At 38.1% G+C, this 14890-nt stretch overlaps 1 protein-coding gene across 1 annotated transcript; it reads left to right on the forward strand.

Annotated features, from left to right (window-relative positions):
* The first annotated feature begins 286 nt into the window (after positions 1-286).
* pold3 (polymerase (DNA-directed), delta 3, accessory subunit) lies at positions 287-13343 on the forward strand. Its single transcript, XM_034924045.2, has 12 exons — positions 287-970; positions 2376-2431; positions 2695-2797; positions 3120-3159; positions 3565-3697; positions 4674-4941; positions 5228-5300; positions 5489-5681; positions 6722-6831; positions 7043-7134; positions 7453-7531; positions 11540-13343. Exons 1-12 carry the CDS (start codon positions 914-916, stop codon positions 11731-11733), a joined length of 1398 nt encoding a protein of 465 aa, XP_034779936.2. The 5' UTR covers positions 287-913; the 3' UTR covers positions 11734-13343.
* The last annotated feature ends 1547 nt before the right edge of the window (positions 13344-14890 follow it).

Consider the following 14890-nt stretch of genomic DNA (forward strand, 5'->3'; position numbering starts at 1 on the left):
ATATATATATATATATATATATATATATATATCAGGCTTTGCTTTCTTGTAGTTTCTTTTATTTACCTGCATGTTTTATGTTTTCTGAATATGGTAGTGTTGTATATCCGTATACGTTTGTTATTATGGCAGGTACTTTCAGTTACTTTTGTGTAATATGAGTAACCTTGAAAACTTGAAAAATACCATTGGAATAACTTAATCACATAAATACAGACAGGTTAAATTGAACTGAATTCTCACTTGTGTCAATGATAGCTGGCATTGCCCTCAAGGTTTTAAGAAGTGGTTTTAAGGTATTTTTTTTTTCATAAGGTTGAAGTTTATGTCAGGGTTGAACACATTCATTATTATGATTAATCCCATACAATGTGGGGACCAAGCCAGCTATAGAAGGTGCTAGAAGTCTTAATGTACATCATTTCAATACTGAACATCACATCACTTGGTTGCACAATTAGATGAAACTACCAGTTGTTAATCTACTGTAGACTAACCCTAGTGAGACGTGTGTAACCAAATCAGCAGCCAAATGGTCAATCACGTGTGGCATAGCCCCGTGTGCATGCTACCAATCGGAGTTGTCCGAATTCCGTAAAAACAAGTGCACTACCAAAATAAACCAGTGGGTGGCATGAATAAGAAACATACCAACTATCCGGTTGCCAGCCTATTACAGAGAAAGAAATTAGCAGTTCGAAAAGTTTGATCCCTTTGAGTCGCCGTAGTCTCTGTTGTTTACAGTTTCTAAGGAAACTCCCTCATGCCCCCGTGACCTCAAAACCTGCATGGGGACCGGAGAAGAAGAAAAATACGTTCCCGCCTGAACTGAAGCTAGAAACAGCAGCCCTGGGAGGAGGGTTCAAGAAAAATAAAAACCTTATATTTATAAAAACTCAATATTGCTGATACGATGGATGACCTATACCTGGAGAACATCGATGAGTTCGTCAACGACCAAAACAAAATTGTAAGTGTATATTATATTATCGTTTATTGAAATATTATTCATGATGTGTATGCTACTGTGTAGTTTGGTTTGTCTCGCAAATAACACGCTTTAATTCATTACACGTACATGCCAACAGTCCCTATATGGTCGGGACAGTCCCGATTTGTCCCGAGCAAATGTCCCGTGTCTCGATGCATAGGAAGAAAGTCCCGATATTTACCCATAGAAAAAAAATCATATTCTGCACAGTAGAGTTAGTGAAAACCACACGCTGTGCTCTTCTGCTGATCACTAACTTATACAAAGGTAAGAACGCTTCATTATGTCTGTTTTTATTACTACCATGATGGTCGTGTGGTGTTGAGTTGGGGGGGGATACTCCCCTCTCCCCTCTCCCCTCTCCCCTCTCTCCTCTGGGACGAGCGTCCCACTGAACAGTTTCTAAATGTTGGCAAGTATGATTTACGTCGTATGTTAAAACAGTTGTACCTGGTTGTGTGCGCCCATTAAGTTTGGAGAATAATTCAATTATATAACATACAAGACTAGTTTTAAATCTATGTACTTCTGTGGGCAACTATTTTCATCAAAATTCTGACTGAATTCCACGTGATAGTATGTATGCATTTGATTCTTCCGTAGTGAATATTATTATTATTATTATTATTATTATTATTATTATTATTATTATTATCTTAGCCGACGACCTTATCCAGGGCGACTTACAATTGTTACAAGATATCACATTATTTTTTACATACAATTACCCATTTATACAGTTGGGTTTTTACTGGAGCAATCTAGGTAAAGTACCTTGCTCAAGCCAGGGTACAGCAGCAGTGTCCCCCACCTGGGATTGAACCCACGACCCTCCGGTCAAGAGTCCAGAGCCCCTAACCACTACTCCACACTGCTTAATATAATAATGTGTCACATGCAGCTCATTATAATATGTATATTTATCGACAGATGTGAGGTTTAAAAATACTAGCATCATAGTGACCACGCTTTAACCGTCCAAGTCTTTCTGTGTGTAGTCTGCCTAAAACTGGGGAATGGGAATACATTTTTAAAAAGATTGAATTGTGTTGTTGATTTAATGTTTCACAGCGATATCATGCACTATATTACAATATGTTACACTGTACCTAGAACATGACTATATAAACAAAAAATATGTAATATATGTAAAACAAATCTAACATAGCACCTTGTTAACAGTGGCTAATACTATTAACGAGTTACAGTTCTTAAATAGTTAGGCGCTGTTTAATGCCATCTCAGTGGGTTAGGCTAATTCCAGTTTAGTTTAAAATGCATGCTAATGTATCCTAATTTATGCAGTGTTCACGGAAAAGAGTGTGGAAGATCATGCAATATGTTTCCTTCACTCCATGCTTCAGTTTGTTTTTGTGTATTTTAGGTGACTTACAAGTGGCTGAGCCTCACACTTGGCGTGCATGTCAACCAGGCTAAACAGTGAGTAACAACTTCTTGGTCTCAGGCCTTTGTTGTCTTTTTGAATCTTTACACAATATATTGCTGCTGATCTGCCTTGGAGGCATTACAACACAAATGTAGCTGGTAGTTAAAAAAACAGCAATCATGTGAAGACTGTGTAAGCCAGTAGCAAACTTATCTCTTTGTGATTCACTTGAAATCTTTACACGGCTCCACAAGAAGGTTAGCTGTATTCTCATATCGTTTACTAAAAGGTCATTCTTAATCATTTTATTCTGTAGGATGCTTTACCACTATTTGGAGCAAAAGCGTAAGGAGAGCTCAGGAACTCGGCTGCATGCCACGTATTTGGTTTCCGGGAAATTCACACAGAACGGTAACACGGTGAGCAGCCCTCAGAGGATGTGTGATCTCAGATTCATAGGCTTTCTACAGCGTTCACACCGCACCATTTCTGTTCTCACAAGCACATTCTGTAATAAGAAACAATGCTGTCAATGGATATTTTGGGCAGATATTGCTAGATCAGTACTACCCGGGTTATAAAGTGTATTTTTTTAATGAAATAAATAAAGGGGAGGGGTCTCTTTCTCAGTCAGCAGTGGAAAGGCTTGCAAAAGACTGGTGGTGTAATACTAGAATTACTTGTCTAGTTAAAAACAGACCTTCCATGGTTTTAGAAAAATAATCACATTTTTTTCTCTAGTGTCACAAGGTGGCAGTAGTGAGAGAAGATCAACTTGAAGGCAAGTTTTACAATAATGTTCTTTTACTGTGTCACATTTATTGAAAAAATATTTAATACAATCTTGACATTGTATACTGTAAATATGCATATAGACATTGAATGAAGTCTGTTGACATGTCAAAGTTCTCATTACCATAAGGCAAAAATAAGACCTGTACATTTTCAGTGTTATTGACATATAATTAGTAATTCCCTCTGCATGGTGTATTACAGTTTAATTGATCCACAGTTACTGTATTGTCAATTGCTTTGAAAATGATGCAAAGAGAAACTAAATATCTGTGTGAACAGTTATCCAACTGAAAACCAGCAAACCATTAAAACCAATAGTACTGGATTAAGCACTGTTTCCTGCATCATTTTTTTGTAGTGTAAACATGTGAAATCTTTTATTTTTTTACAGGTTTAAAATCCAAGATGATTGTGACAGCCAGCATCCATGTGTACAGCATTCAGAAAGTGGTGCTAAAGGACAGCGGCCCTCTTTTTAACACAGACTACGATGCCATCAAAGAGAACCTCAACATCTGCAGCAAGTGAGTCCTGGCAATGCCATTTGATGCCTGTTTTACCCAGCTTGCATACCTTGCTTACTAAACATTCATTTAAATGACAGTTAATACAGGGTGACAGGGTGGGACGTTTGTGTGACGTGTCTCTGCACTCAGTCGATCTTCATTCATAATAAATAAGGCTCTGCTTTTCCCAGTTATCACAGATTTCTGTGAAATATACCCATTGCCGTGTTCTATGAAGTTCCCTGTGAAAATTCCCATTTCTGAAAGAATAGTGGAAATATGCTTCTTTTTTTTTAATCACTTAACACTAGCACCGCCATAGCCGCTTTTTGAACGGCTTTTGCAATTCAAATTTAAATATCTCCGCGTATGTGAATATCTCATGCATGTCCGTTCTTAAGTGTTACTAATATTTGAATTAAATACCCATACGGTGTTTCAGCTGCTGAATCATAAAAATGTATAAGTTATAAGCACTTGCTTCTTCAACCGCCAGACCCGCAGTTTATGCGGCATATTGAAATCAATATAATATAGCCGACAATTTAGTCTGGGCTTTGTAATAAAATCAGTCATTGTGAAAGAACGTATTATATACTCCTGTCGAGTGCTGAAACACTAATGAAAGTCATTCTACACATAATTTATTATTATTATTATTATTATCAATTATTATTATTATTATTATTATTATTATTATTATTATTATTATTATTATTTATTTTATTAGCAGTTGTCACAAAATATACACATTGAATCACAATACAGTGTGATATAGCTACGCTACAAATCAGTGACTTACTTATTGGCGGATAGTGTGAATTGGTTTAAAGGATAGTACACCTCTGTTTTAGTTGAATATGTTGCTAAAGGGATATTCCCACTAACATTCTACTAACAATACAAATCTGTATAAACTTGTTTTCATTTCTTTTAACAACCAAGGGCAGTGAGATTTTTCTGAGCATGTTCTGGATGCTTTTTCTGTTGATAGGTACAGTGCAATCCGATGTGCCAGTGCCGTCCCCAGGTCCTCTGCTGAGATCTCTCGCTTGCAGGAGATTGCTCAAGGGACACCCCCAGCCTCAGAGGGGCAGCAGGCTGCCAGCAAGCTTTCCATGAATGGACATAGCCCATCTGCTCTAAAGCCAGCCACCCAGCAGCCCAAGGGGATCATGGGAATGTTTGCATCCAAAGCAGCCTCCAAGCACCACGAGACTAGCAAAGAAGTGAAAACAGAAGCCAAAGAAGATTCTGTGGCTGTAGGTTGCTACTGCTACAATACAAAATATACTAGAACTGCTTTTATGTCAGGCAACCTCATGTGCTATGCATAGCAAAATTAATTAATTTCTACATGTAGTAATGGAATAATTCCATGAAACCCATTTTATAGCAAATATGATGGGTAAGATCAAGGGAATTATTTAATTTGCTAAGAAATGCTTTAGGTTAAAAAACAAAACGTATGTGAGTTGAGAACCCTCCTATCTTTACTCACAGCTGATAATGCAATAAATTAACTATAATCCTGCCTTCCTGTTCCAGGCAGAGGCATCAAACAGTAAGCCAACCAGCAAAGGTAGTGCCATGAGTAACTTCTTTGGAAAAACAGCAACAAGTGAGTATTATTATTATTATTATTTAGTTCTTATAGTCACACGCTGTATCTAACTTTATTGAATCGCCCCATCTTGGGAGTCTTGAGTACATAGCAAATTGATTCAATACATGCTTTTGAACAGTACAAAAAACAAATAACCATAATAATAAATGAAAGATAAATGCTTCCCCTCTCAATATCTCCAGGAAAGACCAAACCATCCCCGCAGACTGCAGAGGTGGTGATAAAAGAAGAAGAAGCCAGCAGTGCTGCTTCCCCAGCTTCTAAAGAGGAGGACGAGCCGTCTTCAAGCTCAGCAGCAAAACAAGTACCGGCCATCAAAGAGGAGAAACCCAAGACTTCTGAAGCAGCCCCGAAAAAACGGAAGGACAGTAAAACGTGAGGACTCCTGTTATACTATCCTTCTGCTTTCTCTGGCTTGATTGGTCTGAGATCCATTGAAATGCTTCTGAAAACTAAGTCTTGTATATTGTGAATAATGGATCGACTTTAAATATCATTGCCTAAATATGATTGTTCCAGAAAAGCTGAGCAGAAAAGAAGCCCATGGTATTGTGAAGTATAGGTGAAATCCAAGCCCATTGCCTCCATACCAAGATCTAATCGTATACAGTGGCGTATTTAAAACCATTTTATTTCTTCATTTCTACATTGAGACAGTAATCTGTTTGTTAAAAGCTACATATATAGTGGACAAAAAATGGAAACACCTGGGTAAATGAGGGACACCAAGTATATTGAAAGCAAGGGCTTCCACACAGGTGTGGCTCATGCGTTAATTAAGCAAATAACATCCCAGCATGCTTAGGGTCATGTATACAAACGCTGGACAGGCCTGGTTGCCTATAATTATGGCTAGCATGGCTGCAAGAGGAGACCTCAGTGACTTTGAAAGATGGGTGATTGTTAGGGTGCGTTTGGTAGGAGCTTCAGTGACCAAGACAGCTCAACTTGCTGATGTTTCACGAGCAACGGTGTCTAAGGTGATGTCGGCATGGAACTCCGTTAGAAAGACATCATCAGCAAAAGGCAACAGTGGGCGGAAGCGCATACTCCAGGATCGTGATATCCGTGCATTATTTCGAAGTGCAAGGCAAAACAGGCGAGCAACTGCAGATCAATTGACTGCAAATTTCAACCTGGGGCATGAGCAGCCAGTTTCATCAAAAACGGTCCACCGAGAACTCCACAGAGCGGGATACTATAGTGACCCAACGCCCTATTAAGTGACTTTACATTGGTGTTTCCATTTTTTTGTCCACTACCTGTACATTTAGTATAATGGAAGTTTTTGGTTTTGTTTTCCTAATGATTTAAGGATTTGTTTTTTACTTTACTGCTAGAACTAACCATGCAATGTCAGAGTCCCTGGGCTACATAAAAAATAGAAAATAAAACTTTTTTCTACTTTTTCGCAGTAAAGCGAAGCGGCTGGAGCGTTCGGACAGTGAGGATGACAAATCGGAGAGCCAGCAGAAGAAGAGGAGGAGAATAAAGAAACCGCAGCCGGACAGCAGTGATGACGAGAGTAAGGAGAGACGCACGTTTAAAAAAAAAAAAACATTCAAATATCTCAGACCTTCCTATCCATTCTATATGAATAGAATTATTATTTTTTTGTACTTTTTCTGATGTCCAGTTTCTGAACTTAAATCATATATGTAACCTAACAGCAGATATGCCATGAACCATGCCGCCTTGTATTTACCCATAACGTTATCAACTGTGTTATATAACAGTTATTCCAGACTCCCCACCAGCACGTGATGTGAAGACCCCCTCACCACCCCCTGAAGCAGAGGTCAAGAAGGAGCGTGCAACACACACTGAGGTAAGGATATTGAGCAAATCGGTTTTTTTTAATAGGCAAACCATATTGCGTATTGGTACAGTATATGTTTTCCATCCAAGCTTAACCATTATGTAAGAGACAAATGTTATTTGTACTTGATTGTGAGTTACATAGTACAAATAAAGTCTTTTTCAGTTTTAATGATCTTTTGAACTGTTATTCTGTAGGTTTAAGAAAATACCAGAAATGATTGCTGATTCCGCAGTGTTAGGTCTAAAATTAGTATGTGATCATCAGTTTTGATGCAGAATCGTATATAACAAATTACATTTATCCATTAATGTGCTCCCTGTATAGGATGCTGGAGGTATCAAGAGAAGGAAGAGGAGGAAAGTTCTCAAATCTAAGACCTCTTTGGATGATGAAGGCTGCATTGGTAAGAAAAATAAGCAGTATAATCTTTTAGGGTTAGAACATTTTTTTTGTATCAAAATATCTTGATTATTCTGAAGTGTTAGAAGATAATTGGCAGAGCATTATTATATAACAGGTCTGTCCTACAATGGGTATAACCCTAGAAAACCTCTCTGTTTGGTTCAATTCCCAGTTGTATTTTTTAAAAACTATGTTTTGGTGCATTAGGCTTGCTTCTCACTTACTGACAGCATCTGTGGCAGACTGTCTTTCTTTTTCCAGAACAGCTCATTAACCCCTAAAGTGCTAGGGAGTGTACGGCGTACGTCCTGAAATAAATCTCACTGTAGTGCCGGCTGTGAGCATCCGATCAGTGTGTAGAAGGGTTTAAGCTCTCAAAATATGTGAATGGTGTATCGGTCACATCATTTAAAAAGTGCATGATTGACGTGTAAACTGCCCTGTATTCGATTTCTCCGTTTTATTCAATGTCGGATGCGGAAGTCAAACAAGCAAACAAAAAGGTCTGTATTATATTTTTTATAGTGCTTTGATTGGCGCAACTTTTGATGGATACAACATTTAGGGGATCTAAGGGCCTATTTTTAGCAAACTTAATCTTACTTTCAATAGTTATTTTCAGAACTGATCGATCGCTATTGATTACTGTATGCTGTCTGTGTTGTACTGTAGCATATGCGGTAGTAACTCAGTGCTTGGGCAGGCTGTGTTTGACTAATCGCTTCTGATATGTTAGGATATGTGTGGGAGGGTTTAGTCTCTCAACGTGTGAATGGTGGATTGATCACGTCAATCAAATGGTGAATGATTGATGCCTAAACTGGCCTAATAGGATTTCTCTGTGTTGTTTAGTCTGCAATCCAGTAAGTCAAACAAACTGAAGAGTTTTATATTTCAGGTCGTGGTTTGATTTGAGCAAATCCTGACGGCTACAACATTTAGCAGACCCAGAGAAGATATTTTTGTAATTTTATTTTATTTTCAACAGTTATTTTCAGAACTAATCAATCGTTATTGATTTCTGTATACTGTCACAGGCTATGCTGCACCGTCCGCAGTAATAATAATATTATAAAATATGTCGGTGCCCTAAAGGCTGCGAGTGAGTAATCGCTTCCAAAATTTTAGGACAGGTGTAGGGGGATTTAGTCTTTCGAAATTATATTTTGAATTTAGTTTTTGTCTACATTTAAAAATATATTTAGTTTACATATTGACCTGACGATGTTCTGTTTTAAATGTTTATTTTTATTATTTATTAAGTCAAATGTTGACGCAGCCATGGCAGAAACATACTCCTGTTTTATTTTCTCAATAGATAATTAACATATTAGCAATGCAAGACACATGCAATTTATCTAATTCCCCATTTAATCTGCAATATCTCAATCAGTTGAGTAGATATGCCCAAGTAAATGATGTCATTGAAAAGTTCAGATTGTGCTGAAAAAAGCACTATAATATTCCTTTAGAGACCTATGAGAAATTTGACTTTTAAACAATTCAGTACCAAATTCAAGAAAAACCTCTAGCACTGGGGGTGGAAAACCCCTGGCAGCGAAGTGGTAAATCAATGGAGAGTTCATTTATGACATTTCTTGTCTCGCCCATTTTGTTGTTGTTGATTATTAGGTATTAATGTCACCCTTGGCTTTGGCTCTTTCCCTGTTGTTTTAACAATACCATTGAAAACAGTGTGTGAAATACCGTTGTCTGGGAAAAGTTGTTTATGTCCTTTTTATAGTCAAGTTCTTAACCTTGACTGTTCTCTATCTGTGTAACCAGCAACCAAGCCTGTTTCTGAAATGAGCCTCCCACTGTCCGATTCCAGCTCGTATGAACCAGTAAAACAGTAAGAGCGGTGTACAGTAACAGTTACACACCGCAATTGATAGAGTGCTTTTATAAATAGAAATGACAATGTACTTCGCACATGGTAGTTCTACGCTTGCATCCTTGGGACTGCCTGCTGATTTACATAGGGTAGCTTGGATAGTGCAGCTTCTCCCTTAGTCCACTATCACATTACATTCACATGTCATTAAATCTCTTCTCAGTACCTCTCTGTAAATTACCCCAGAAGCAGTTGCTTAACATCAGTCCTAGATATCAGAAATATGTTCTGTGGGTCACAGCCTTTTAGATGATGAAGATGATGATGAAAAGGGTTACGTATTGTAATTTGAATAGTAATAAAAAAAGCTAAAACTTGGACCTGTGCCAGCGCCTTTGACAAAAAATCCCCACTGACACCATTTCACAGAAAACGAGGATAAGAGTGTACTTTCAGGCCAGGGGGCAGATATTGTTTGCCAGCTTCCAGTTGCAGATTGTTTATCTTGTAGCCCACACAGGTCATGGCGTCCTCTGTGCTTGGAGCTCACAGATCATTTTTACAAAACAGAAATGAAATAACTTCAAATTCAATCTGATCAGAGCTCCAAGCATGTTTCTGTTAGAAGCCTGTGAGCTTGCCAGAGGCGATTTAAAGGGGAAGTCTGATCCCTGAGCCAAACAGCAAGTCATGGAGCAGATTGCACCGTTTCACCCAATAATACTGTTGTCATTTTATCACTAAACTAGCTGTTTACTATGTGCTGATGTTTGGCTATTTTGCCTACGTCTCTAGTGGATCATTTATATAAATGTCCAGGTATGCTGTAGATCCCACAGCATGCCTGCGGGACACCCTTGTTGGATCTGTTCAGAGATGTACGTTTTGTCCTAAAATACAGATTTGTATTCTGTTTAATACTGAACATAAGTAGCAGGCTCTTACATTTTGAGCAGCTATTAATAACTGCCCAGTGAAACCAAGCACAAGTACTACCACTTTAAATGTGGTGATACAGACCATTTGTCTGGGATCGCTGAATGTATGAAAATAGGGTGTCTAGGTTCACAAGGGTGTACCTGTGTTATGGCTGTTCCACAAACCTCCCATCATTGGATTAAATAATATGCAGTCAGCAGCTAGACAGAAAAAATGTTGGGGTAAAAAACATTCAACTTAAGTGGTATATGGTAACGAAAGAGAATTTTAAAAACAAATCCTAATAAAGGTTTATTCTTTGCATCACAACCCAGCAGAATCTCAAGTCTGCTTTTTGTTTGCACACACGGTCAATGAATGCGCCATACTTCTCCATTTCAATACCTGTAACCTTGCCGGAGAGAAATCTAGTTTGTTCTGTTAATATGGATGTTACTACATATGCAAGCTAACAATGGATCCTGGGACTACTTGAAATAAAAGCATGACATTACTCGTCGGACAGAGAAATAAAAAGCGACGTGATTAGTAAGCTTAAGTTATTTTTTACTGGTACTCATTTCCGTATATTAAATGTTTGTACTGTATATTACTTTGTATTGACTTGTGAGTTGGTTTGGCAGTCACTTCTTTAGATTAAAATGCACGGCCACCTCTCTAAAGAGTAATCCATTTTTTTTCTATTTTCCCCCAAGAGAAGCAAAGCCAATCTGTTTATCTAAATGGATATGGAAACATATCTCAATTTACAGAACCACCAGCACACCATTGAAATATTTGTTGGAAGCCGGTCAATTTGTACCTTTGCTTTCCCTGAGGATTTTATAATCTGCCAACATTTTTGTCCTGTGTATGGAATGGCTATAAATCAGTTATACTAGGGTTGATGCATTTAGGGGGCTAGCATTAGAGGGGTCTTGTACCTTTTAGAACACATGGTACACCTCATAAAAAGAAGTTGAGCCAGGTAGCATCACTATTGGATATCACATTGTCTTGGATAAGTAATCTGTGTGCTAGGATATGTCTTGGCAGCTGACTTAAAATCAGAGAGCCACTGCTATGCTAATAAATTGTAACTTATTCCATAAATGGGTAGCAAGTGCGCTGAAGAATGCAGGGTCAGTGAGTTAGCTGTGTAGTTTACATTATCTAGACAGCATCAGAAGAGAGTATTCTGCAGTAAGGGTTGAGTGGGTTTTCTGTTATTAACATTTTTTTGTTTTACTGTTTCAGTAACTGAGAAGGTGTACGAGAGCGAATCTTATTCAGACAGTGAGGATGACTTTGTGAAGTCCAATAAGCAGCAACTGTCAAAGCAGCCAGCAACGGGTGGGAAAAAAGTCGAGGACAAGAAGAGTCAAAAGAAGTCGGCTGCCAATAAAGGAACCAAGCAGGCATCCATCATGGGATTCTTCCAGAAGAAATAACCACCATGCTGCCCTTGCACCCCTTTGCTCCTCAAAACAAGCACTGAACTTATAAATCTGCTGTTGGGTTTGGACAATGGGTGCTGTCCATTTACCAGTGTGGTTTGAACTGTGCATCCTTGAAAGACACTCTCTTGTAATATTTTGTGTTTGATAGAATTTTACTGCGATAATAGGTTTGCTCCAGTAAGCTGAGAATTCCAAGTCTTATGAAAAAATATTCCCTTAAATATTCATTTTCTTGTGTGCTTAGCAGCAATTGCTGGCAAGGTGATTCAAGCCGAAGTGCTTTGGAGTTTGCTGAACCAAGCCACTCAGTTGGGCCCAACTCAAATTAAGCTCCAAAATTAGATCCCCACTCTTCTCCAGCAGGAGGTAATTTGGCAATGCTCATAATACTAACTTTAAGCATGCATTATTGGCTGAGTCAACCACTAATGAGACTAAACAAATACCTCTGAATCAAAAGCTGTTATATGTTCTATAAAACCCTTAATGAACTACAAAATGGAGAAATAGATTTATTTTCTAATTACGGATAAAGCTGAAAAGCGTAAGTTCAGCCAAACAGTACAGATTAGGATTCTTTGTGCAGGACAAAATGTTTGCCTTTTGGCTCCATTTATGGAAACTACTGTGTCTTACGATCACGACTGATACTTCTTGTCACAGAAATCTGAAAACGGGCACTTCATTCAAGATTGGGTCTGTGTTGCCAATATCTTGTGTGTTTCTGTTTAGATTGCCTCTGCGAGACAGTGCAACTCTTGCAGTTGTCGCACAGGGCAATTTTATAGTCTCCTGTCGTGCAACTGCCTGATTACCATTTTAAACTCCAAGGGAGAGGGATTCCCATAGTTGTGTTTTTCTTTTGCTGGTCTCTCTAAGTGAAAGACTTATAAGCCAACCTTTTATTGTGAAATCGAACATGCTGTTAATACAAATATAATTTTAAAAAACTGAATTTTGCATAGATCTCTGTTTCTGGCCTTTTTTTAAATCTTGAATGTTTTTCAGTTTGTGATGCCCAAAACACGCACACCTAAAATACATTCACAATACTCATTCTATAAGATACAGTACAAAGGTAAGGCCAATCACAGCATCCCATGCAGTCATAACTTAGCTTGTGGCTTTGTTATTGAAAATGTAGTATTCCTTTTCAAATGTCTATTTTGGGCTGTTTGCCAAAGGTCCCAAATTATAATGATCTGTTTTGCCAGTAAAAGAATTGCCTTGTATGGTCCTCCTGGCTTTATACATGAAGATCCTATTTTATTGTTGTTGGAAGGTGTTGCACCTTTATACTACATTTGTACCGAGATGCGGCTCATAAATTATTGTTTTGAAACAAAAGGTTTAATGTTTTGAAGAGTTGTCAAAATGATCACATGTTCCTATTAAAATTAAATTGAAAATGGAAAGTGTCATCATTAATCTGAAAGTGTATAAAACATGTCACTTTTTGATAGATTTATTAAAGACCACATTTGTATAGAAGTAAACAGTAATGGCTTGTTTAATATTTGTATTAATCATTTGGGTGGATATAGTTGGGTTCCTGTTTCTTAGAAATAAAAAAAATAGCATCAGTATGGTCAAGAATCCAATATGTTGTATAAGCATGGTCTATCATTTATAAGGTCTCTACTTCATTTTGATAAGTTGATTACTGCCCATTGAGAACTAAACCCATTTAAAAGGAATTTAGTATAAGCACTCTATAGCTGATAGAGAAACTTATTTTTTCTTTAATGAATCTTCATATACATGATTCAGATGTAGACGGGGTCTATGGGTTATGTCTGCTCAGAAGGAACACGCTGCACAGCACAAGTTCTGACAGATGGAGCAGAAAAGCATTTCAAAACCAGACATTGACTACGGTGCCATCCTTAAAGTAGGACATGTTGCTTAGATGTGGATTATAACATCTAGTTCCCAGATCTTAAAAAAGCCAGTCATTTTTAATGAAGATTGATACCACTGTATAGACAATATATACTTGCATGTTAATTCAAAAAGACTGCATTCATTTATATCTTTTTTCCAAAATATTTCTTGTCAGTTTACACTAAAGGGGAACTGTACTCAAAATAACAAGGCTCTCTGAATGCTCTGTATACATAACAAATGCGTCTCGCTGCGCCAATTTTGTTAAAAAGTCAAGCGTTGGACAGTATTTCATTTTTTTTTTTTGTCAGCTTTCTGGTTCAGCTGGAAATGCTGCCGCCATATTGGAACCTTTCTGGCGCCGCTGTTACATCATATCGTTGACAGCCACCTACACCAGTGAACACCGGCCGGGTGAATTATGTCGGAATGCAAAGGGCGGCCATAACAAAACAATGGCTACATAATATAGGAACAGGACATACACTCGATAGAATACTATGTGTGACTATAGAGCGAGTCAACGACAGGGCGTCACACAAAACGCAACGGACGAGAGCTGTACATTCAATGTTAATTTGTTTTAATGGTTTTTATACTATATACTGCTCAAGGAGAGGCTTTAGTTAACATGTTTCTTATTGAAATGGTTGTATATTCATTTGCATTACAGTTCCCCTTTAACATCCAGGCATTATTCTTAACAGCAAACTTCAGTTATGCTTCAGTGGAATTGAGTAGTTGATTCTAGTAAGAACGCATTGCTCACCTTCCTGTACAGTACCACGAGGTAGTTGAAGAGAGCCAAAAAAAAAAGAACCAAGCACTAATCGAAACTCGTACTGCATGGAATGAGCATCAGAGTCTCTTAAACAGAGATGGCGTGACGTAGCATGACATACACAGGTGATGTACAGTGTGTTGAATAAGAACTGAACACAAAATTGAAATACCTGCCTCAGAAAAGGGAAGCATGTACCTGGTTCATCCTTCAGACTGATGGGATGTAGTGTGTAAACTCAGTTCCCCGTGGCTGTAATTGGAACATTGCGATTGCACTTTCTAATATGTTGCCCCCTCCCTCCCAACCTGCTGAGTGGCATATGGTTTTTGACAGCACTCTTTGGATTCGTTTGGACGCTACCCAGCTGAGCATGACATCAGCCTTGGCCTTGGTTCTTGGTCATCTTTCATCTTTTGATTTAGAAAAACAGCTCTAAATTATACCGCTTGTAACGAACGAAACCGAAAAACTCAGATTAGA

The sequence above is a fragment of the Acipenser ruthenus genome, chromosome 9 (assembly GCF_902713425.1).
Source record: "Acipenser ruthenus chromosome 9, fAciRut3.2 maternal haplotype, whole genome shotgun sequence".
Taxonomy (NCBI): Eukaryota; Metazoa; Chordata; class Actinopteri; order Acipenseriformes; family Acipenseridae; genus Acipenser; species Acipenser ruthenus.

Excerpts from the sequence above, each read along its gene's own strand:
- pold3 (XM_034924045.2), top strand. The coding sequence starts at position 914 with ATGGATGACCTATACCTGGAGAACATCGATGAGTTCGTCAACGACCAA. Across the intron at positions 5,682-6,721 it reads AAACGGAAGGACAGTAAAAC|TAAAGCGAAGCGGCTGGAGC; the intron begins GTGAGGACTCCT and ends ACTTTTTCGCAG. Across the intron at positions 6,832-7,042 it reads GGACAGCAGTGATGACGAGA|TTATTCCAGACTCCCCACCA; the intron begins GTAAGGAGAGAC and ends GTTATATAACAG.